The following is a 24,769-nucleotide window of genomic DNA, read 5'->3' on the forward strand; positions in this document are numbered from 1 at the left end:
TTGTACTAAAAATACTATTTCTACCAGTAGCAGTGACCCAGCAACTGATATTACTACTCTTACTACTATAAAACATACTACCAGTATTTACACTGCTATTAATACCACAACTACTACTCATTTTACTACAAATACAACAGTTTAGTACTACAGATGAACTAGTAGTACTACTAACACTATTTTTCTACTGCTATTGATACTAAACTACTACTTATTCTAATGCTAATATTATTACTGCCAAAATTACAATTACTACTAATATTACTACAAAAAATATATTTTTTTAAGACTCAACTCAGCTTTTGTCATTTCTGAATTTTCAGCAATATTTAAATGTATACATTTCTTTGGTATTTTTTATTCCAATATTTTTTAGTCCATTTCAGATTCTTCCATCTGTATTTCCACCAATTTCTTGTAATTTATTTAAGCTTTTCTCAACTGTGTATTTTCAGCAAATCTATTGATGTTAATTTCAGCTTTTCTGATGTCTGTATTTTCATCAATATTTTGATATTCTTTCTTCTATAGTTGTTTCATTTCTTTATTTTCAGCAAATCTGTGGAAATTCCTTTCCGCTTCTCCCATTTCTGTATTTTCAGCAATTTCAAATTCATTTCAGCTTTTCTAATATCTGTATTTTCAGCAAATGTATTAAAATTCCCTTCAACTTTCTGTATTTTCAGCTATTTTCTGAAGTTCATTTCAGCTTTCAGCATTTTGCATTCCAACGCATTTTCAGCAGGAAATGCATTTTCTAGTATATTATATTATTTAAAGAGATTATAGGTTAGTATGTGTGTGTGTGTCAGAACACCGACTCTGACCGAGCGTGTTCCTGTCTGTGGAAGGAGAGCTAGCTAGCCATTAGCAGCCGGTGGGAGTGCTACATGTGTTTGGCTGAAAGCCAATTTAGTTACAAAGCAGCAGACACAAGGCCCAGAGATGAGATTTGGAATCCGTTGTCGTCCCCTCCTCAATGCGAAGGCCAAAGAGCTGTTGCCATGTATTCAAATAAGAAGACCGCAGGGACCAAAGAATAAGATTTATTTTTTTAATTCAAAGTGAATCTTGACATAGTACACCATCAATTCATAATTTGACACTCACCAATAAGAGTCACCAAGAAGGAACCCGCTTTTTGTGACATGGTAAATAAGGCTTGGTCACACTGAAACTCACTGAGAACTAGAGGGAGGGGGGGTGACCGCCGACTGGTAAGACACACATTATCACATCCAAACAAATAATTTTCCCCAGTCCTCATTTTTGTATATTGCACAGTGCAGTTTGCTACATGTTAAACTAGAGTAGCATTTAAGAATACAAAAATTTAAAATCAACAAATTTAAATCATAAAGCCAGACAGATCTAGGTAAACTTAGAACAGTAACAGTTTTCAATTTAGCAATTGTGTTTACATATAGGGGTCTAAATACAATAATTATCACGCCCATAATTAGATTGTTGTGGTACGAAAGAAACAAAAACAATCAACCTAAAACGTGTCCTAGGAGTCGAGATTTCGTTCTTCCTCAGCCCGGTGATCGGATCAGACGTCCACACCTCTGCTTGTTGAGTTGATAAGTTTTTTGTTTTTTTATCGGACATCTTTGTTTAATACTATAACCACACACAAAAAAATCCCAAAGTATTCAAAGTGTCCCACAGCCTGCTCTGTTGGCTGCTAGACATTTAGACCCGGGGCCACGATGCAACTGGCAAAGAACCCACCCATCGTAATCAGCCCAAAGCAAGCGAGGGGGAAGGAGGGGCAGGACCTCGCACAGGCCGAGCTGAGAGAACACAGCCATCTGGAAACCACTGAAATGCTGCACACCACATGGTTAAACCCCCAAGAACGGCGAGCAGAAACATTTTCCTTGAAATACAGGTGACAGCCATCAGTTTGATTGGAGGCGTTCTGCGAGCACAATACGTCCTCCTCGCCAAGTGTCGTCTAAACATCAGACAAGTACACAACACACACACACCGCTTAAGCAACAACACAAAACCATTATAATGTAAAACATCAGAGTACAACAGTGAAAACAATAAATAGCTCCAGAAACCTTTCTTGATTTGGTCGTTTTACAAGATACTTTTTCTGCTTTGTTTTTGACGATGACAAATTGTTCATCAATTACATATTGCTTTGTTTGTTGTCATTTCACAGAACCAAAGAGCCTTGGATCTCATTGATGAACAGGAGCAGAGGAGAACTTTGGAGCTAAACCTTTGAGTGGGCATGAAGCCTTCAGAAACACGACGATATCTACCTGTGGTTATAGCTGCATACATGAGACCACAGTGGCCGAGACAGCAGCTGTGTAGCAATCGCAAAAGCAACAAGCAACTCATTTGCAAACACACACATTCACTGTGTGAGAATAAAGCTTTACATTTGTGTATATTGAAGCCAGATGGGTTTTCCTTGTTTAAAAAAAAAGAAGTTTATCCCCAGATCTATGCAGGTCTCCGTGAACACACGATATCTTCCCTGATTTGTATCTTTAGTTTAAGTTTAAAAACTGGAAAATAACAACTTTGGGGTTTTGGTGACGTGAAAAACAGGAGCTGATCCCCTCTTGAGGAACTAGTTTCCCAAGAGTGGAAATCTTCTGCTGGCCACTTGTCTGAAGAAAGGCACTAGTTGTGCAGTACGAAGAGCTGCAAATTGGGCGATAACACGAGACACCAGTTACAGAATGGAGAAGCAGATGCGAAATGCACACACACACACACAAATACACACATGCACCAAAAGAGCAACAGAATGAAAAAAACTCAAGTTCCATTACAGCAGTTTACACTTCAAAAAAACAGCCAAAATACAGAGGCACTAGCATATAGGAATAGCATGTAATATACTATAAGAAAGAAAAAACACTTCTACAATATAAAAGAATAACAGGCAGGCTAGGATGAGTTTTCTCCTCTAAATTCACAGCTACCAAGTGGCAGATAATCAGTACATAGCAGCTTATTATCTATACATTCCAAATACAATTTGCCAACAAAAAAGAAAGCTCAGAAAAATAAAACCTCAACCTCTAAATTTTTTCTTCTTTTTTTAAATAAATCTCACAATACTGCAACAGTACGCTGGAGGTGAAAGCAGACATAGCCTCATCCGTCAGAAATGATCAATGAACTGTCTTTGGTGCCGATTTGAGTAAAGGCAAAACAAATACCAGCTGATGGTAAAGACACAGCAGAACGACTAAACCCCACTGGAAATCTCACACACACACACACACACACACACACACACAGGGAATGTATCAAAAGTGACTTCAATACATGGACAAGAAGGTTTGTTTCCACACCGAAGCTCAACAGTTTCTGATAACACCTCAAATGATACTGTAGGTTATCTCAAACACTGAAAAGCATTTAAAAAGAAAACACACACACACACACAACAAGAAACAATTGCCTTATGCGCCGCTCACCAAAACCTAAAAAACATCGACGCAAGTCTAGCCTAAATGCCAAGACATATTTTGAAATACACAGCAACCCAGAGGCCATCTAGATTGTATTGCAGTTACAGTAAACAGTGACAATACTGTTATGAATTTAAGTACTATAGTGAATAGAAATTGATTACTAAAATATCAGATCACTCTTTATGTACATGAAAAGCTCATTCAGTCAAAGCCCTAGATATACACCCTCTAGCTGAATCCGTCCTCTGAGTTAGAAAGAAAACTGAAGTCTACGTTAAAACAAAGCCGCAAGCGTTACTCCTCCAAAGAACCCGTCGCCTCCACAGTCTGAGGGTTAAGTGCTGCAAGCCTATCTTTTCTCTTTTTTGTTTAAAATGTACAATCTATTATGTCCTGACTCAACGTCTGGCTGATTTTAAATTTTTAAGGCACTAGGGCGACGGCAGCGTTCCATCCTGATTAATACACACCGGGATGGCTTAACACACAGATCAGACCGGCTAGCACAAATGCTACAAGGCAACATAGATAAAAAGGGTGAGAGGGGGAGGTTTGGTTCGCTGACTGCAACGGCAAACAATCTCTCCGCCCTCTGAATGGATCCCGCCCTCTGAAGGACACCCTCCACATAAAACGTCTTCTTTGCCATGAGGTCCTCCGCCCTCTCGTGCGGCTTTGGCGTTTCAAATTTAAATTGCTACTTTCTCCTTGCATGATTTTTTTCCCTCCAGCTTCTCTGGCAATCCCAATTGATCCGTCCTCAAAAACGCCACCATTAAATCACATTCGTTTTCACTTTCTCAACCCCCCTGACACAATCTCTCGTTATTTCCAGGTTGGGGGGAAGGAGGTTTCACTCCCCCTCGTGTCCGTCACCTTAAGTGTCTGCTGCCGGCTCTGCCCGCCCAGGTCGCAGCACCAGTCCATTTGCCAGCTCCTCAGATGTAGGAGAACTGCGGGTGGTGGCTGAGCTTGGTGGGGCTCAGGGGGAAGCTGGTGTAAGCCACCGGAGAGGCCATGTACGGGTGCTGGAAGGGGGGTTGGTGGCCATAGCCAGATTGGTGGTGCGGGTGGATGGACGGGGATGGGAGGAGCCTGTGCGGGGGTGGAGCGGGGTGGTGGTGGGCGCTGATGCCCAGGGTGACCTGGTGCACTATAGCGCCTCCCTGGGGATGGGAGAGGCCGTAGCTGTGCTGGAGGACAGCTGGGGGAGGCGGGCGGGAGGGCAGGATGGGATGTGGGTGGTGAGCTGTGAGTGTGGCGCCGGGGGGGTACTGCAGCAGGGCGTGCTGCGGGGCCGAGGTGTGCGTGGGACTGCTGTGCGGCAGGTGGGTGAAGGTGTGCGTGTGGACTGTGGGGGGGATGTAAGCGTGAGGACGCAGAGACCCATATTTGCCGTTCCACTCTTTGGCGGCGTGGTTAGAACCGTACAGCTGCACCTGAGTGAGAGAGAGAGAGACAAAGGGGAAGAGAAAGAACGACAAATCGAGAGAAAGAGAGCTCCGTGACACTCTGACCTACGCAGACACTTTTTTTCCAGTTTTTTTGCCGGGCGTCAGATGAGAGGTTTGATGGCCTCGCTGCCGTATGGCCGTTGAGCGTGAAGCCTTAGCCGGGACCAAATAACCCCTCTTAAGCTCGCTGCGTTACGCTCAAGTGTAAAAACAACACATGGAGGATTTATAGAGTCTGATTCCTGTACTGAGCTCGCCCAGAGCGACGCCCCCCTGCTAGCCGACTACTGCATAGAGCGCATCTAGGAGCACTTCCTGCCTAATCCCTCATGGGTTAGAAAAAAGAACTGGACCAACCTGTCCAAAGCCCATGGGGAGGGGCTGCTGTTGCTGCTGCCGGGACAGGAGGGGGAAGGAAGAGGGGTTGCTCTGTTGTCCTACGAGGCTGCAGTGCCCGTTGGACCGGGACCAGGACTCTGGGAGTGGGACAGAGTGAGAAGACAGTCAAGGAGGTCTGACACAGACCACGTTCATGAAGAACAGATGGCGGATTGCCTCCACATCGACTGCAAACAGCGTAAAAGACCAAAGTGACGTCAAACAACAAGTGTGCATCCCAGAGAAAATGGATTCAGATACTGTTGTTGGTGTGTGGAGGGAAGAATTTAATAATTCTCTTCCATCTGACATCGACCACACATCTAAGCGCCACTGATGGAGAACAATGGGTTTTTTAAGGGACTTTTCATGGTAAGAGCAGAGAGTTTATACAATATTCGAGTTGGGTTCTACCTACGCAATTGAGGTTGATGCAACCAAAGATGAAACCCGAGAAACACAATGGTCCACCCGTTTCCCTCCAGAAGAGGTTTGTAATAGAAACGCAGGGCAGTGACGCTAACCAACACAAGACAAGGGGAGAAAGAGTCAGCAGTGTGGAGGAATGACGCCATCGCATGGCCAATCTCTGATGCTATTAAAGAATCAAACATGTCTATTACTTATGAAGAAGATGGGAATATTCCTTTGAAACACAGCTTCATGAATTGGACAAAAGAATTTTCGGGGAAAAGGAAAGAAACAGATTGTTGGCACTCAGAAAAACAGCCAAGTTGATCCTTGGACTGATCTGTATCTGTTCACTGTATTCATGAAAAGTTATCTAAAGAAAATAATGTGCTGGGGCCAAAAAAAGGTGACGCCAATATCAGATTAGAGCTTTTGGGTCAACGTTTACTGTATGGCAAGAACCAGCAGAGGAAGCGTAGGCTCTGACTCAACACCACATCGGATGCATCCACAATCCCTCCAAAAGTCCTCTCTTAAAAAAAGAGGGGATGCAGGAAGTACTGCAGCTGCACGGGTTATAAAGTATGGAGGGATTTATTTTAGTTATTTAAGCTGATGGTAAATGTTTGGTGTGATAAACCGAAACACAGACACTGTTAAAAACATGAGTATAATGAGCAAAATACAAAAGCTCTTTAAACAATTATTCCACTGAAACTTTCTTTGAAAAAAGCTACTAATTTGATGTAGGGGGGGCCTAGAAAAAATGACTTATGCAATATTAGCGTTGCCTGCTACGGATGCATCTTCGGGTTTGTTGGAACAACATGGCCCGTTCCCTGTTGGTTTCCCCTTGATCACCTGTTACAGCCTCTATGAGCCACTAGGGGGCAGTAAGCTCCTACTGCTTCCATGTGACCTGCAGAAGCACACAGTCCAAAAGTGACAGAGGCGCATGACAACGTGGCAGGATGGGAAAACATTGATAAAGGATAAACATTTCTGGGTGTTTAATAATCACAATATTAATTGCCCTTAACCTGCAATGAAACCAACAACACACAACAACCACTGAGTCACATGGTACAGAAACATACAAACGATTCTTTTGTTCCACACACCTATCCCCTGGAAACGCTCTGCTGTCCTGTGACCGTTGTTGTTCTGCATTCTCATCGGGGGCACCACCATGGTCCTAACGCCTGGGGGGCTGCGGCCCCGTGCTGCGTGGCAGGGCGGCGGCGCCACCGTGGCGGCTAGTGTCGGGCGGTTGTCGTCAAGGTACCGGTAGGGTCTGTCACCACGCGGCGTTGTTGGCGCAGGAGAGCCTTCCACGGTGTCGCAGCCGCTCTCGTGGCCGTCGTCCTCAGACATGCTGAACGCAGAAGAGGAAATGACATGGGACAACCTCGGGCTTAGTGTACTAGTTTAATTTGCATTTCTTCCTCAGGTAAACACTGCCACGGGCAACTTACCTGTTGGGTCTCTTGCATGGCGAGAGGGAGGGGCTGGACTGGAGCGAGTTGGAGGCAAAGGAGCCGGTGCTGAGGCTGCTGTCGGGGCTACTGAGGGAACACACTCTCTCCATAGACACACTAGTGTGTCTGCACGCCTCGCACACACACTCCTCTTTACACCTACGGGAGATCAAAAGTCACGTCAGCATTGTTTGCGGCTCACGATAGTAGAATGAAACAAGACAACGTAATAATTATGCTCCAATGTCATGTGATCTGCCTGTTACAGAGGCTCAGTTGGGTACTGAGAAAGATCTCGATCGGGGCAGTTAACTCACCCGCCAAGACGGCACCTCGGGAGGTGTTCGTCCTCTTCGTCGGTCAGTTCGCTGCGGATGCTGATCACGCTGGCAGCGGGGCTGGGCGTGTCGCCCATCAGGACCGCTACCTCGCGCTGCTGCCCGCCGGACGGGTCCGGCTGGCTGTTTGCCTTTGGCGCCGCCTCTTTGAAGCAGGTCGCTTTCTGCTGCACGTGGTTTTCCTCCGTGTCCCGGTTTGGAACTCCCGGATGCCCGGTTCCACCCGCGGGGTCCTCCCTCCGAGGCTGTTCCCTACGTGCCACCGCCTGTCCGACCGCGTTGGCCATCTTGGCCGGAGCGTGGATGGTGCTGTGGGTGGACAGGTTCCTTTCAACGATAGATACATAATTACATAATCGATGCAATGAGAAACTGGTTTAACTTCACTCCAGAAGCAGAAACTCACCTGTTGTAACCGTGTCTGTTCCTTTTATTGGCCGGCTGTGGCCAAACAACATGAGCTATGCCGATGTTGATCGGCTGATGGGCAGAGAGGGCTGGCATAGGATTCGTCAGTAGGGGCTGTTGCATGACTGAGGTGTAGTGGCTGCTGGAGAGGGACGGTGCGCACACAATTTCTATTAATATATCTCAAAGGAGAATAGAGAAACATGTGATAGGAATCGCCATTCTCTGATAGAAGTAAAACAATTCAAATGCAGATTTCCCCCCAAAATATGACAACCACAGCTTTATGTGCAACCATTTGCATATCAATACAAATGCGGTGTTGAGATGTTTGGGGTTTACACTACGTTAAAGAAATCATGTTACAAAAAAGAGGCAACTGATAGGACAAAAAACAAACCGGACTGAAAACTGAGGTTCCAGATGACTCACCCCCAGTCACTGATTCTTTGTGGGCCGGCTGTGGCATCGTTGGTTAGGGAGGATGGGGGTTGTGGAGGGGGGTGAGACGGAGGAGGACCCACTTGAGCCATCTGTTGCCAGGCTGCTGGGACGAGGAGCTGCTGCCCCCGGCTTGACCAGGCCTGCTACAGGGGGCATAATGGGAAAATATAATCAGCTGTGATCTAAATCAACCTACACCCCCACGAGTCTGATATACAGGGGGGGTCAGGGGTCACCTAGATTACGCACGATACACCCGGTGAGGGCTGTTTGAAGGAATTTGGGGGCCCCAAGAAAAATGGACATGGAGGCCCCCCCAAGCCGCCGCTGCGCGCACGCAAAACCTACAGCACCTACAGCAACCACAGCACAGCCATAAAGTTTAAGTTCACCCACACTTTATATAAATAAAAAAGGGTTTACAGTGCATAAACATAATGTGCATGAAAAATAACAATTTAACATTTGCACACCACCATAAAATCAAATATACATTAAAAAAGTGCACAATAACTAAATCCAACATACTTAAAAACACACTCACACTCACATTAACATTTTTCAGTTCTCACAAACATGTGCAACTTCCTTTTTTTGCTTCCTGAAGCGTAACTCCGCTTCATGATGCCGGGCTAGGGTTGCCAACTGTCCCGTGTTACGCGGGACATCCCGAATTATGGGCATTTTTGATTTGTCCCGATCGTGACAGCTCCAGTTCCGTTTTCCAATCACAGCCTCAAGTCAATGACGCGCAAAAAACTCCAGGTTGTTGTGACGCATCCAACCAGTGTGTGCGGGTGCCGCCGACCGCTAGCACCCCCCCAGTCAGCCCGGCAGTGAGGGGCCCCTTGAAGGGGGATCCCGATAACGGTGTCATTGCACTTTACTGCATTGACTATCAAAGGGGCGCTCACAGTTTGTCGTTGCATTTGACTCTTAACCAGTCGTTGTCTTGGGGCCCCTGGGCAGCTCGGGGCCCCAAGCAATTGCTTGGTTTGCCTGTCCTGTTGCGACGGGCCTGCACCCGGTTCAGGCTCGGGTCTGCGTCTCACCTGAGCAATGACTCCGGGTCTCACTGGCAAGGGCTGCATGGGAGGAGCCTGAGTTACCATGGGGACAGAATACGCTGCTGGTTGGTTAAGGTTACCTTTTTTAAAAAGGGAGACAAAAACATGTCATTCTTGCAGCTCAAAAAATAAATTATATTGAGTAATGTCTTCAAAATCTTCATGATGAAAAACATTTAAAATATATATCTGTAAATATCAGTAAAATACAATAAATTCAAATAATTGTTCATCTATCATCGGCCGGCAGTGTGCATACCTTGCATGGGGGGAGGACAAAGAAGAAGGCCAGATGGGAAGGGGTCAGTGCACCCGAACTGACCGTTCCCAGCTGCTAAAGCAATCTCAGGATGCATCACAGAGGGACCCGACTGGTTTATAGCCTGCATTAGAAAAGAGCAGAGAAGACAATGGAGTGAAAGACACAGGGACCGAGATCCAGACAGTGAAGAAAGTGTAGGTTGAAAAGAATAGTCAGATTTATCAAAAATGAAGAGAGAAGGGGCAAAAACAAGTGTGGACACAGAAAGCAGATTAGTGAAAACTCTAATGTACTATGGCCTGACAAAATTGCCATAGAACAGACACGTCATTGAGTGTCTTACCGGAGTATGGACTGGTATGCTGCCGTAGCCTAGAGGTAGGCCAGAGGAGGGTGCAGGAGCCATGGGTGGCCTTGAGAAGTGAATGGTGTTCTCATGACTGTTCTCATGACTGTGGCACATATCCATGATGCGGAATGCAGACTGCACGCTTGGGAGAACGAGAGGAGTTCAAACAAGGCCGGACAAACACAAGCGAGCAATCCAGAACCTTTGTGTCGGCGCGGCCTTACTGGTGACTGTGTGGGTAGTCCAGCAGGTGGGTCATCGTGAGGAAGGAGTGGTTGAGGACACTGGTGGGAACGGTCCGGTCCTCGGCGTCGATCAGCAGCATGCTGCTCAGTAGGGACACAAACTCCCTCCTGTCTGCCTTTTCCGCCTGCATGGCGCTGCCATCAGGGCTCAACACCACGTTCACCTGGCAGGTGCACGCAAAGAGAGGGATGAGAAACAGAGCCGGGCAACAGATAGTTCAGGAACCCGGGAGCTCTCAGACCGGCCCGCCGTCGTGAACGGTACAATGGTCATTACTTGTGAAGCGCCTTTTCCACTGCATGCAATCATTCCCCCATTCACACGGTTTAGCTGTCTAAACTGTGAATGTAAGATTCATGGCCAACAATTGAATCTTGATAATTTCTAAATGAATGATAGGAAAAAAGCCATTTGGGTGCGGTTAGACTCACGTGTGCGATGTCGTCCAGGCAGCTGAAGATGTACTTTCTGGCCTCTTTGGATTTCAGGCCTGTCTCCTTCTCGTGCTCTTCTGTTGTCTGGGGGAGGAAGGACAACATTGATTTGGTACTGAAGTGCCGTATTTAAAGAGAAACAAACAGATTTGTCTTTGTTTATGATAAGGAAAGCTCAAAGTATTACGTAAAATATACCTGTTAGGCAAATGGGTTCTAACCGGATAAACATGAGGGCAGTACTTTTCGAAATTAGATATAGAATGTGCGCCGTGCCAAATACGTCTCATCCTCACCAGCTAACCGGTGTGTGTGTGTGTGTGTGTGTGCGCATTTACTTTTAGTCTCCAGGAGGCATAGGGAGAGTTGGACTCTTTGCAGAAGAAGCGAGAGGTCTTGGTTCCCTTGTTGAGCAGCTGCTCGGCCGGCACGCCGTGAGTCTGGGAGATGTACCGGATCTGAGTCGAGAGAGGGGACAGGAACACAGAGGAAGAGGAAGATGTAAAGCGAGAGCGCGGAAGACACTGCGTCTCCAAAGCGTGAGCGCCACCCTCTGCATCCAATAGGACGCGTTAACGGCCCTGCAATTTAACCTTCACGGCGGTGTCAAGCTGACATGGATGGACGCTCTGTGTCCGCTGGTGGGCTTGCCTGTGCTCACCTGTGTGTGCGCGCAAGTGACTGCTTGCCCCACACGCACACAGGTGAGTCCATCGGGGCGGAGCTGCAGTGTGCAGCAAAAAACTTCCAGACTTTAATAACGGGGAAATTCTGACTTAAATAAATGTAAATAGATGGCGAGCTAGCTAAACGGTAGGCTACCGTTAGCTGGTGCCAGGACTCAGTCATCAAAGCGGTGGAAAAAATCATTTTAATATGCTCATACACCCAAAAGGAAGCACTAAAATTTGCGTATGGTTTCGGTACGGTAGTGCTGGTTACCAATACGGCACCGGTTCTCGGTACGCAACCCTAGTTTACTCTCAAAGCCATTCATTCAGAGGATACTGGATTTGGGTTTTAACCGTTCGTCTTGGGCTTGTGGCTCAGCTTTGTTTTTCTTATCTGCAGATATTTTATCATTTGTGCAAATTCTGCACATCACTACTAATGCATTTCAAAACACTATACCTACAACTATGACAAAGTATGATGCCCATGAATCATACGGAATTCGTGGGAGGGGGGTTTCAGACCTTAGACCTCAAATGGAAACCTCCCAGTTCTGTAGCGAACAGGGCGGCTTGCTTCACTGACTAGAAGAATGTCTTTCTGATTTGTTCTTAGTCTGTTACTTTGTTTTTGCAGTTACAGAAAGATTTACTAAAAAAAAAGGAGCAACATTTACACATAGAATGAGATGTTCACTCTGGGCTGCCCTGCTCTCAATTACCCTCCAAATGTGTAAAAAGGGAAATCTGATCAAAACGATCAAAAGCATTTCAGCTCATTCAGAAGTACGGTTGCAAGGGGGCGGAAAGTTTCCGGTAAATTTCTAGAAAGTTTCCACAGGAATTTTTTTTTTTTTTTTTGCAAAAGCATATATCTTAAATGTAGTTGAGAACAAGACTATGCACTCCTAGCTTAGCTGGACACTGGATGAAGCTGGTTGGGAACATTGTCTGCCAGAAACAAACGTAAACATAAAATGTTGTTTTTGAATGTGGTAGATTCAAGCCATGTTCATTTTAATACTAAGTTTATTTGTATACAGTAGACTAACTTTTACAGCAGTGAGAGTAGGATGTATGTATGCCCACACAAAAGTACACAACCACCTCGATTATTTGCGCCTTTTGGGGTCCATCTAAAAGCGCGAGTTGGGCAACTTATCACACACTACAGCAGGGCTATTGAGGCCACACTACTGCATTTGAGCACAAGGACTACATCAACTGAGGTAAGTTTTGATGACATTACTGGGGTAAATATATTATTCATAAGACAAACAAGCTGCTAGTCATTAACAAACTGACAGCTCATCGTTGAAGAAAAGCTCAACGTATCAATTTTAAGCTGACATGAGTGGGAGATGGTCATGGCTACTGTACAGTGGAGGTACTGGCTGTGTTCAAAAATTCTTAACAGTAAGATAGCGGTCTTACTACCTTGATGCCTCGTCAAGACAGGTGTCTAACTCGAGATATTTTTACGGGTGAAGGCCTCTCAAAAAAACGTTTTCACACAGCCTTTTAAGATAGTTGCACAGATGATAGATAACGTGTGCCGTTGGTGCGTTGAATGTTAGGCTATCAGAACGTAGGCTAACGTGCTAATGTTAGAAAGTTGGCTGACTAACGCCTCGCAAATCACATCAACCATTATTACTGCTCCAATAATGGTGTTATCGGATAGAACCGTGTCTATTTCTCGGTAAAACAAAATGTCCAAAAAGTCATTTTTAACGTTGTATTAGAAATGTTTGCATGCATGTCTTGCTTATGACAAGGTAAATAAAGTTAAATTACCCCAAAATTTCCAGTTTATTCCTGTTAATTTACATGGAAAGTTTCCAAATAAAAAAAATTTTTGATAATAAAAGTACATCGCACTTTTTCCAAAAAAGAAAAAAAGGACACTCCAGAATGACTGTTGGGGTACGTTTTTTTTGTGGGCGCCTGAGCGCATGTCTACGGCCCAGAACAAACACACCAAACGGCCGGAACCTGCTGATGGTGCACTGAACACTCGCCACAGTGTGCGTGCGCACGTCTACCATCAAGCTTATGCTTATAAATACATTTTGCTGTGTCGTGTGGAACTGCAGTGAGCCTTGGCATGGCACAGCATACTTTTTGGGGGGCTCAATATGCACACACGAGAGTGTGTGTGTGTATGTGTGTGTGTGTGTGTGTGTGTTCTGGCATGGACCAGCGGTTTAACAGAGCCCTCTATGACCCATTATCTTTGACTCAAGGCTTTCTAAACTGCTCAAGGCACAATTTAACCCCAAAAGACAAAACATGCCATTAGTTTATTAACTCGTATTAATGGACCAAAAGGTTTGGTATCGGCTCTACTATCGAGGTACAGCCAACTAGGTTTGCCTTGGGGAACTATGTAGATCGCTGCCTGTACTCAAAACATGGGGTAATGCTGTGCTGGTGTGTGAATGTAGCGCAAGCCTCTTCCCATGCTCCCTCTCCCGCTTTAAAAGTCCCAGTTGTGTTGCTACGACCTCGCAACCCTCTGGGAAGATTGTCGCGCCTTGCCAAGAACAATTTCTTGATTTGCTCGGCTTAGATTAGTGTTAGGTGAATTTCATGCTGGATTTGTTGGACTTCACTCACACAGCGAGGGAGCAGCAAATACAGGTTTAACTACATAATGAATTTACTTTTGAGTTTTGGCTAGCGGAAAAGCAGAGACCGAAGATTCCTAGACATTAAAATATTTATTCTGTAAACTCGTTCTCCATGGGTGGTAGTGGTGCATATATCTTTATCCCTTCTTCGCCTCCCTATGTGAGCGACCGAAATGGTTCTTGTGTGGGAAGAATGTTACCTGGTCGTACTCAAGCGCTCCGGGGTAGAGGGGCCAGCCCAAGAAGAGCTCTGCTATCACACAGCCCAGCGACCACATGTCTATGGCCTCACTGAATGGCAGGCCCAAAATGATCTCCGGAGCCCTGCAGAGACAAAACAGAGGCCTGATAGGTTATTGAGGGAGTGGTTCAGGTACATGAGCAGATAACGTTACCTTTAAAAAAAAAGGTGGTTTTCATTTGGAATATTTTATTCATCCAAAATAATTAAATTAACGTGACTCTGTACTTGCTACTAGAGACTATTTTAATCTTTGATTACATTTCATCTAAAAAAAAGAGTTCAGTCTACTTTAAAATCAATACAAAGCAAAGCACACAGCGTAAAACAACAGGTTTCAGGATGTTACAAATTGAAAATTACACGCACGCGCCACAAACAAAACAGCTAAATCCCTCCCAACGAGCGGATTTTGCCACTTACGTAATCCTAATGGGACCAGTAATCTAGCAGCAGGCGGCGTATGAAAAACAATGGGCCATTAGGCTGGACAGAGCTGCCGAGCAACAGCGCTCTGAATAGCAACCACTGCTGTGACGGCCGCAAGGAGAGGCGAGGAGGTTGTTGCCAAGCAACCGCTAGACGCAAGAGCATGGTGTAACTGTATTACAGGGTGATAACTGAGGCCATCCCTCAATGTTCTATGTGTGTCTTTCTGTTTGCAGATGTCGTGCTTGTTGGCCTGCAACGGGGACGCTCTGCCACTTCCTGAGGCAGAAGCCCACTTATGCAACTGTGTCGCAAAGCAGGGAGTGACAAGGTGACTGGTGCTCCCAGGTCGAAGTGACTTGTCATACTACACAGCGGTGGATTATGGGAGACAGACGTTGGGATTGCAGTAGAAACATTGTTTGGACAAAGGAGACTCATGCGAGGACAAAAGAAGACTTCAAATTCTTTCAAACAAACTATACGTGATAAATAATTTACTGATCTAATGGTCATCGGAATTCACACTTTTTAAAGAGCAAATATTAATAATAGAAAGCTGACAAACACTAAAAAGACAATTGGAGGCCAAATAAGTCTCTTTCGTCAAATTGACTTGAGAGGAAACAGATTCTGGTAACTGGTGTTGCCTAACATTTGATGGACCAGATGAAACCCAATAGGACAAGACAACAGAAGGACTTACTTTTAACAACTTGACCCACCGATACATGTCATAAACTTATTTGTCCTCTTTTTGTAGCTATGAAAAAATAAGTATTTAGACTTTTAGACCTTTAAACTCAAGGGGGTTGTCAAACCAAACATTCAGACTGCAGACTCAATAGCAACATGCCCCTACGGCAGAGGGCCCAGAGAGCGGTACAAACTGAAAGCAGTGATAGCCTGAGGGACGCTAGCATAGCATCCAGCACGAGCAGAAGGTCTATACGTACAATGAGGTAAAAAATTGTTAAGGAAACGAAGAACAACAACCGAAAACAAACAATACCGCATGCGAGGAAGAGGATGTTGCAGCATGAATACATACGAACAGCCACTGCTTGTGTATTATTCAAAGAACTACATATGTGCAACCAGACAATACGCATGGCTTCCATATTGCTTATCAGCATGAGCAGTGATCCACCATTTCACTTCCCCAAAACAGTAAAAACAAACAAGAAAAAAAGTTCAACTGTTTAAAACCACTCTTTTAATGGCCCTTTTTCTTCTTGTTTTTAAACATTGAAGTGAAACTGACATTCAGAATGACTCCTCACTAAAATGCGTGGCGATGAGGCCGAAGGCAACATGTGGGGACCGACTAAGTCAAACTATCGTCCTCCTCCTAACTTAGAAAATCGATGGATGAACAGCAATGAAGCAGGTCCCACCTGGACAGAACGGCAGCCAAATAGCAGACCTTCTCTCCACCTGATCTGCTCAGCTGAATTATTGCTCCGTTTTCATTGTGGGAGTTTTTTTTCATTACGTCACCGGACCCCGAAGGAGAGCAGTCACCTCAGCGGGGCTAGCTGCGTCATGGCGCCATGGCAACAACACATCAGAGTGTGACAGGCATCAGGGGGAGGGGGGGGGGGGGGGTTCTGGCATGAGACTTCGAACTGTAGTGATCCACTCGCAGAAATCCAACCATGTTCAAGCTGGTGACCCGGCGAGGTCGCACCCAGTTCGCTGGAGGTGAATGAAATAATAAAAAGCACCCAGGATGCGCTACTGCGGGAAGCCTAGATTCTATTTACATTGCGGTGGACTGACCAGGTCCATTTAGGAGCAATTAAAATATAGATTAAGAAAATAAGTGTCATTAGAAAGGAAACATCTGTATGCATTGCGCAATGAATGTGTAAATGTAAAATACACAAATGACGACGGCACGTAACCTGACAGACTTTATTAAAACTGATCAAGGCAATAAATGAAAGCAAAGGCCGCTGTATTTACACGACTCCATTACTCGTTGTTACAGATTCCATTTGATTGAAACAGAATTCATTGAGTCATCCAAATGAGAAATAATCACAACTATTATTATTCCTAATCAAGACAACGCTTGTTACATGCTAATAAAAACCCGATCTGCTCAATTATCATTTCAAGCGAGTCATTTACATGGCGCACATGCTGGTAACCAGAAATATTAAAAACCCAGGAATGCCTGGCGCCGTACCGCCCATTAAACAAACACTTGAGTTATTGTGCCTTTAATGCGAGTGATACAATAACCTCAATTTTATGGCCCTGGAGGGTTTTCTTTGCATCCTTAAAAAAAAAAAGAAATTCATATTAATACCAACTCTACACTCTGTGGCAGGGGAAAAACCCAACGCTTTTGACCAAAACAAAACAAACCGGCGTCCACCCTCTGCGATGAGGCCAGCATTTCTTTACAGCTGTGGGCACGTGAGCACGCAAACCCTTGCATCTAGTGCTGTAGTGGTAAAATTAGAGGTGGGTAAACTCTGAATATTCAGACCTCGACGCGATGCGAAGCAACGCAACACACAGCGTCGCGACTCTGTAAGGCTGTCCTGGCTATATTGCATTATGTTATCAGTAAAAGTCATATACAATCAATGACAATGAATAAATGTGTTAGTAGTTTGTAGTTTATTAAATTTAAGAAAACAGTAAAGAAAAGTATGTCAACACAACACAACAACACAATTGCAGATTAAGAACGATCTACATATGGAGTCTCCTTTTCACAGGTCCTGCCTTGCACAGAGGAGCCATGAACCCCAGAACACGCGTTCTTCTGTGCTTCTCTCTCTATTCGACCTGGTGTTTCTCCTCTCCCTGTGCTCTCTGCATCATTGCCTGTCCTATCACTGCCTGAAAAAATATGTTAAATTTAAGAGTTAACCTGTTAAGCAGCCTGTCAATTACACTGACAACATGAGTTAAAGGAACACTCATGTACTACCTTATGTCATCATAAATAGCCTATACAGCAGGCGGTTTTTCACATTGAGAACTGACTTGTTTTCTAATCTACGCGTCACCAGGCGTTTTTCTTGTCCTTTTAGAGCGCGCGACTACTACCCCCCCGTCGGTCGTTCCGCCCGCAACGACTACTACCCCACCCCCTCCCCCCCCCCCCCCGCCGGACCTTCTCGACCGGTCCGCGAAATATTGTCTGACATGAAACCGGTCCGTGAGGTAAGAAAGGTTGGGGACCACTGGGCTGATCCACAACGTGTGTTTACACACCTCCTGGATCCTGATTGGTGTCGCTGCTGCAGCCGCAAGGCACTGATTGGATGCTCACAGACCGTAATACAGCGCAGATGAACATGATTCAGACTACGCCGTTTATATGTTCAACAATAGGAAACGTAGTCTTAGCTGTTTTAAAATTACACCAAGTTTATTTCGGATTATTCCAACGGAAGAATACAAGGCGCAGGGAACTTTGAGGTGCGTAAACGCCACTTAGAGGTGCGTAAGCGCTATTTATAGGTGCGTAAACGCTATTTCCAAAATTCTAGAGGTGCGTAAACGGCGTTTACGTGCGTTTACCCTCCACTACAGCCCTGCTTGCATCCACTCGCACTTAACCGGGTCAACAGCTATACTATGGCTTCACTCTCCTCATCTCGAAGGGATGGGGGAGCACTATGTGACTCTCTTTTGCCAAAAAATAGGCCCCCAGGGGTTGACGCTGGGATTCTGGTGCTCCTCCAATTTCAGTTTGGTCTTAACTCGCTCGTCTGTGTCTTGATTTATACACCGCTAGTTCACGTTACAGTTGGAATCACTGAGAAGATGGTGTCCTCCTCACAGGGCTATAAAATCCACGCTGGAAGTGTTCTGATGGGTTTGTGGAGTGCCTCAGCTGCAGAAACACAACAGCGGGCCTGCTTGCTGGAACTTGCTGGCAGTAGCGGGGTGAATGAAATTGCTCATCTTGTGTAGTAAGTAGAAGTAGTAAAGTAGGTAGTACTTAGTGCAGGTTTGCGGCTTGTTAACTAAATTAATTTCAGCTTGCTTGCCTGCCAGATGCGCTAATCGCTTCATGACGCTGTTCCCTACCATAAACGTCTCAGTTCAGTTATGCAAGAATAGAAGAATCAGGGCGTGACTCCTTGAAGCGCTGATCAAATGCACGTGCACGCACAAATGTCAGCAGTCCAAAAAAAGTGAGGACGTGAAGGAAAGAGTGAGGCAGCAGGCCAAACAGAAAATCGAGATGAGAAAAAGTCATATGCAGAGAAGACCATACCTGTAGTATCTGGACTGCAGGTAAGTGGAGCAGACGGCCTTGGAGACGTGGCTGGCTGAGCCGAAGTCGATCACCTTGACTATGTAGGGCTGCCTGGAGGGGTCCACCAGCATGATGTTTTCTGGCTTCAGGTCGGCGTGGATCAAACCCAGAGACTTAAGCTTCTTTAAAGCTGTCGCCACCTGGAAAGAGTTACGTGAATGAAAAACACGCTCTGGGTCGCTCCAACACTTGTAGACCAAATGTAGTCTTCTGTGAGCACCTGCGTTTGCGTGCTGAATCTATGCGCGTGTGCGCTGCCTCTCCACTGACTTTACCTGCTGTAGGACGGGCCGGATGATTTTGAGCGGCAGTGGACTGAACTTGTTCCGTTTCAGGAAGTCGTAGAGGTTTTGCTCCAGCATCTCAAACACCAGGCAGGTGTGGCTGCGGTGCTGAAAGCACTCCAGGGCGCGCACCACGTTGTGCTCATCGGCATTTTCGCTGCTCAAACGGGCCAAGATCTCCACCTAGGGGGGTGGGGGGGGACAAGACGGGAAACAGCAAAAGTTCAGTTCAAACAAAAAAACACGTCCATAGATTAGATTCAGTCTGTCGTGATAAAAAAGAAAGAAAATGGCACTAGAATTTGTTTCACCGCACAACAAAGCCTCGCAGACTCTCACCTCTATCTGCCCCTGGCGCGCATACGACGGGTGGTTCTTCAGTATCTTGACAGCCACCACTTCACTCGTGCCCCTCTTCCAGCACTTCACCACCTGACCGAATGTTCCACGGCCAAGGAACTCCAAAACCTCGTAGCTGTTCTTCAGGGAGCTCAGAACCTCGTGCTGGACGAGCTGATAGTCGCCGTCTAGAGATCCAGTCCTGATCAGCGTGGCGCCGGCTGCGGCACGAGTGCTGCCACTGGACCCGATTCCGGTTCCCTCGGCGTCGAGTCCCATGTTGGTCACTGCCTCGGCTCTCCCGTGCTGAATGGACAGATCCCCTCCACAGCCGACTCTGGCGGTGTCTGCGTGGCTCCCCGCGCTGGCGTGCAACATGACCACAGGGGGAGGAAGTGAAGATAGAGAAGATACCTCCTCCACTATCTGCATGGTTCCTAAGCAGCTGTTCTGCCGCGGACGCTCGCCACCGTCGCCTGGCTTCTCCTCACATCTCTGGGGGGCACCTAATCCTAAAAGGCTGACGTATCCCCCTCTCGCTTGCTCTACTCCGTTTCCACCCTCCTTCTCCTCCTCCTCCTCAACCGCCGCCGCCCTGATGCAGGCCTGCCTCAGTAGCCCGCAGGGCAAGTGTCCCCCCGACAGAGTACCACTGCTGTCACTGTGAATGCTCACTTCCTGTGGGCCTCCGCTCTGGATCTCCCGGCTCTCCTGTCTCTGTACTACCGTGGCCTGCAATGCGCGCTCCTCCCTCTTTAGTCCCTGCCGTAGAGTTCCTGGATTGGCAGCAGCTGAAGACGGGATCACGTTGTTCGGGTAGGCGATACCGTAGTTGACGCCGATCACGTAGGTCTTGGCTGTTGGCCGGTGCTGAAATGCTTTGCTGGTGTTGTGCCTGCGGTGAGCTTCTTCTTTTTGTCTGCTGGTTCCTAAGGCACTTCTTTGAGCAGAGTGCAGGTGTGTTGGGTAGACCAAGACGGGTGAGGCCATACCTGGAGAAACAGAAATTAAACACGGGGAAGACGGATCTTTTAGCCAACAATAAACCAAGCGAGCTTTCATTTCTGTGTTCCCACCGAACGCACTGCAAATGTTGGCCGGCGGGGAGACAATACCTCAGACATTCCAGAAAACGAGACACAGTCTTGTCTGGGTTCATAACATTTTCCGCCCCAAGAAATACATTGTGTTTGATTTCATTGCAAAGAACGCATGAAACGGGTGGTTCACACGCATGCATCACATATGTTTTCAGCTGGTATTCAAGTGCCCACTTTTGGTTAAAATATTTGTTTCCTTAAATTCTGCTTCAACCACATCAAGATGTCAGCGATGACCGGAGGAAAAACTTTAAACACTACTTTCGTAACACAGAGCCAAGCCAATTTCTTGACTTAAAATATTCCAACAAATACGAGAACAAGGTCAATTGGCGTATTATCGTATTCCTTATCACTATCCTTCTGAGCATTATTTAGGTCTGTATAATGTTATCATAAAAGCTGCCGAAGCCAATACACATCCAGGCCTTAACGTCATACGTACTTAAAAGAGGAACAAGCCTGCTGTAATTGGAGATGGGAGGGGCGTTATATCTCTGGCTTGTCCCCACATGCCACACCGGACAGTCAGTTTCACACAAAGGAGAACCCCAAAGAAAGCCCTGACCTCTGGTAGTTAAGACATAAAAGAGGGAGAAGAAGAAGGGCACAGACAGCGAATTGTAAAGACCAAACTACAGATCTCAACCACATGAGTGTTTTCTCATGCGCTGGAAAAACACATGTTCTGTCATTTAGCTGATGGAGAGTATCATATAAATTTAAAGACTAGTCAATCAAAGTTTCTGTCAGCGACACTCCTCTCTTCGCAGCAAGTCATGACACCGTGAGAACAAGCAGAGGCAGAGCCTGTCAGCCACACTTCCTGATTATGTCCAAACAGAGACCGATTGTGCTTGACCGGGCTCACACGCGGACTCAGGTGACTCAAGTCTCAAGGCTTCCTCACACGTGTTGCACAAATGCACTGAAGGAGCAGTCTCAAGCACGTTTTTTTGCCCTCCAAAGAAATAACCGAAGATGCAGCCAAACACAGGTTGAGACAAGCGCAGGGGTGTGCCTCGGCATCAACACCACAATGCAGCACACTTGGGTTTCTCACGACCAGGAAAGGCTGGTGAGTTCAAGGAGATACGTTTACCTGTAAAATGAAACGTTCCAAAACTAAATCGCCAAAGAAAGACAACAAGCAGGTTGCCATTGGAGATCACTGCCTGCGTGGTAGAAAAACACTTTCTTCACTTACTACCCACAGCTGCAAGTCTGGCAAATATTGATAATTAAAAATAAAAACCTTGCTCATGCAACTGACAAAAGTCCCAGTGAAAGGTGAAACAGAAGAAGCACTATCAGCCGGTGTGTGCTCGACAAGAGGCCATGGCCAGTCATTGAGGGAGAGGCTGCTGGCAGGTCACGGAGCTGGCCTCTTACTGCCAAGCACAGGTAGCCTGATATCCCGCAGGGACACAAGACCAGGCCTGAAATGGAGAGCCACGACGGAGAAGTGCGCGTGCAAGCTGGTATTTTCAGTTGTAGATGAGAGCCAGCTGAAAAAGGCTTCAGATAGTTGACATATGGAAATAGGGGTGTGTGTGTGTTTGGGGGAAGGGCCACACCAGCCTAGACACCTGTTAAAACTTTTGTTGTTAGTGACAGGCAGCTAACGTCAGATCATGGCTGTGTTACACCGGGCGGAACGGACAACCTTAAAGGGCGCTTTCATAAACACCCTGGCTAATGTAAACTTCCTTTAAGGTCGGTGTTACTAACGTTATTCATTTTCCTTGATACATTCTATCCACGTCACACGTTGTTTAAAGTTATCCCAAAACACACGTGAATGCTCTTAACGTGACCCCGCATAACTCCGTCGTTGGACTAATTAGCTTCCACTGCTAACACTTATCTGGGGGAAACTAACGTTAAATCAAGTTGGCTAGCTTACCAGTTAGCCAACGGGCGAAGTAACGTAACGTCAGTACCAACGTTCAAATGATAAACTAACACACACACGTAACCGTGACACTGATATATTTGACAACCGGTTTGCTCTCACAAAGTGTCATATCTTCAGTGGTAGCCATTAATCGCAGCACCCAGCGCTTCGGGGGACAGGCTAGCGACGGGGAACGGCACCGCGGTCAGATCCTGCAACGACGGCGTTGCTGCCGCTGCGTCCATCTTGTTCGGCGACGAGGCGACAGCGAGCGACTTTAGGCACATTTGAAGCGTCAAATAACGTCAAATAACTCGCCGTTACGAACGCCAGCTGTAAACCATGGTTCCGGCAGCCGTCTCAGGATTCGCCCGGCGTCGCTTTTGTCTGTATTCAGCACCAGGAACCCGTGTTTCGAAACTTTTGCACCGTTAATGTACCGCGCCCCCCCGCCCCCCCCCAGCGGAGATAGCCGCTAGCTGTTGCTGCTCGTTCGGTAGCGTGTTGCTTCTCCGCATTAGTGGAATGTTGGGGGAAGAGAGAGAGAGAGAGAGAGAGAGAGAGAGAGAGAGAGAGAGAGAGAGAGAGAGAGAGAGAGAGAGAGAGAGGGGTGGCGGGGGGGGGGGGCGGGGAGAGAGAGTTCATAACTGTCACTGTGTGACAACTTGACTTCTTCCATGTTGTTTTTCTCCATTTAGATAAGTAACACATGTCACACACATGTTGATGTGACGTGTTCATTGAATCATCCGACGAGCTGTCTTTATTTCTCATATCTCAAAATCTGCCCACATTCCAACTGCCCGGGTCTCAGGTTTACCTCACAGCGTCATCTGATTATTGAACGCGTATTCTACAATATCAACCGAAGGAGGGTCCTGCCTTTTCAACTAATGTTGTGTGGGCGCTTTACTATGGAATGCCGTTTTAGTCAAAATGAAATGAATGAATAAATATATAAATACATGAAATATGCATTTGAAATACATCATGAAAAAAATAAATGAGGCAATAAATATTAAATACATTTAATTATTTCATGGTACTTTTATTTCATAATGCCACTTTTCATAGCATCGTACTTTTATTTCATAATGCCACTTTTCATTTCCAGAGTCTTTTATTTCATAATGCCGTTTTACATTTCACGTTCTTATATGCAAATCAGGGGGCGTGGCTACATCTAACATTCAGAACAGACAACAGAGCCGTGTGCAAAAGAAGGCTGGCTAAGGGACGTGAGTGTTGACATAATGGAAGACATCGGTGGGCTCCGAGGTAGCATGCTAGCATTAGCAGATCAAATCGATCAACATGGGTTTTCTGCAGATACAATTTTGAAACATATTGAGGGGTTTTTGGAAATACTAGGGCGGATAAGTGCTCTTCAAGATGTATACATAGACGACGAAGTTTTAAATTGTTTAAGACTGATTGAGCACCGCGTGCGTGTGGAAGAGGTCCAAGTTGAGGAAGTCAACATTAGCGCTGGTACTACAATCACAGGTGCTGGACGCCCGCGTCTGGATATTCCTGGCGACAAGCTGGCTAACTTTGTGTTGTCCGGTCTATCAACCCCAGAAATCCAATATCCAGGAATATCCAGAGGCGGGCGTCCAGCACCTGTGCTTGTAGTACCAGCGCTAATCTCAGATCTATTGAAATAGTACTGAAAAGTACCACAGACCATTTTGAAATGTAACACTCTACCTATTTCAATATGAAGGTGCATCCGCCAGGAAATAGCTCTTTAAAATGCATACTTTTTTCTCATTCTTACATCCATCCTAATGTTGTCACACTTACGTGTTCACATTGTAACACGCTCCTTAAGTGTGTGTTAAATGTTCTGACACACTGGCTGTGTTAAAAGCAACACAGAATGTGTTGTCCTTAACTAGACACACAGATGTGTTAAAAATAACACATCATGTGTTAATTTTTAATTTTTAGTTTTGAGAGTGTTGTTGCAAACACGGCAAAATACATCACACTTTTTGTCATCAAGAGAGTAATTAAATAAAATTGCATAGAGAGAAAGAAAATATATATATACAATTATTGTATATTTTGCTAGAAAATCAAGTAATTCATGATTCAACTGTATATATCAGATTAATTTGAGTTCTGGCTCCACCTAGGTCTGCTACGAAAACTACATG

The 24,769-nt window shown here is 45.9% G+C and overlaps 1 protein-coding gene across 12 annotated transcripts; it reads right to left on the reverse strand.

The window, feature by feature from the left end:
• Positions 1 to 1,030: 1,030 nt before the first annotated feature.
• LOC120812580 (homeodomain-interacting protein kinase 3-like) lies at positions 1,031 to 23,142 on the reverse strand. Of its 12 annotated transcripts, none has more exons than XM_078097757.1 (19): positions 21,966 to 22,094; positions 21,813 to 21,885; positions 19,611 to 20,602; positions 19,263 to 19,454; positions 18,946 to 19,127; positions 14,227 to 14,350; positions 11,061 to 11,180; positions 10,720 to 10,806; positions 10,267 to 10,451; positions 10,037 to 10,184; positions 9,691 to 9,814; positions 9,417 to 9,511; positions 8,353 to 8,507; positions 7,919 to 8,059; positions 7,492 to 7,821; positions 7,172 to 7,333; positions 6,818 to 7,071; positions 5,265 to 5,383; positions 1,031 to 4,892 (listed from the first exon to the last, which is right to left on the reverse strand). In XM_078097757.1, exons 1-19 carry the CDS (start codon positions 21,972 to 21,974, stop codon positions 4,392 to 4,394), a joined length of 3,993 nt encoding a protein of 1,330 aa, XP_077953883.1. In that variant the 5' UTR covers positions 21,975 to 22,094; the 3' UTR covers positions 1,031 to 4,391. The 12 variants fall into 12 exon arrangements, with proteins under 12 accessions (XP_077953883.1, XP_077953881.1, XP_077953882.1 ...); XM_078097755.1 differs by having other exon boundaries at positions 7,492 to 7,839; XM_078097756.1 differs by having other exon boundaries at positions 7,919 to 8,062.
• Positions 23,143 to 24,769: the final 1,627 nt, after the last annotated feature.

The sequence above is a fragment of the Gasterosteus aculeatus genome, chromosome Y, assembly GCF_964276395.1.
Source record: "Gasterosteus aculeatus chromosome Y, fGasAcu3.hap1.1, whole genome shotgun sequence".
Classification (NCBI taxonomy): Eukaryota; Metazoa; Chordata; class Actinopteri; order Perciformes; family Gasterosteidae; genus Gasterosteus; species Gasterosteus aculeatus.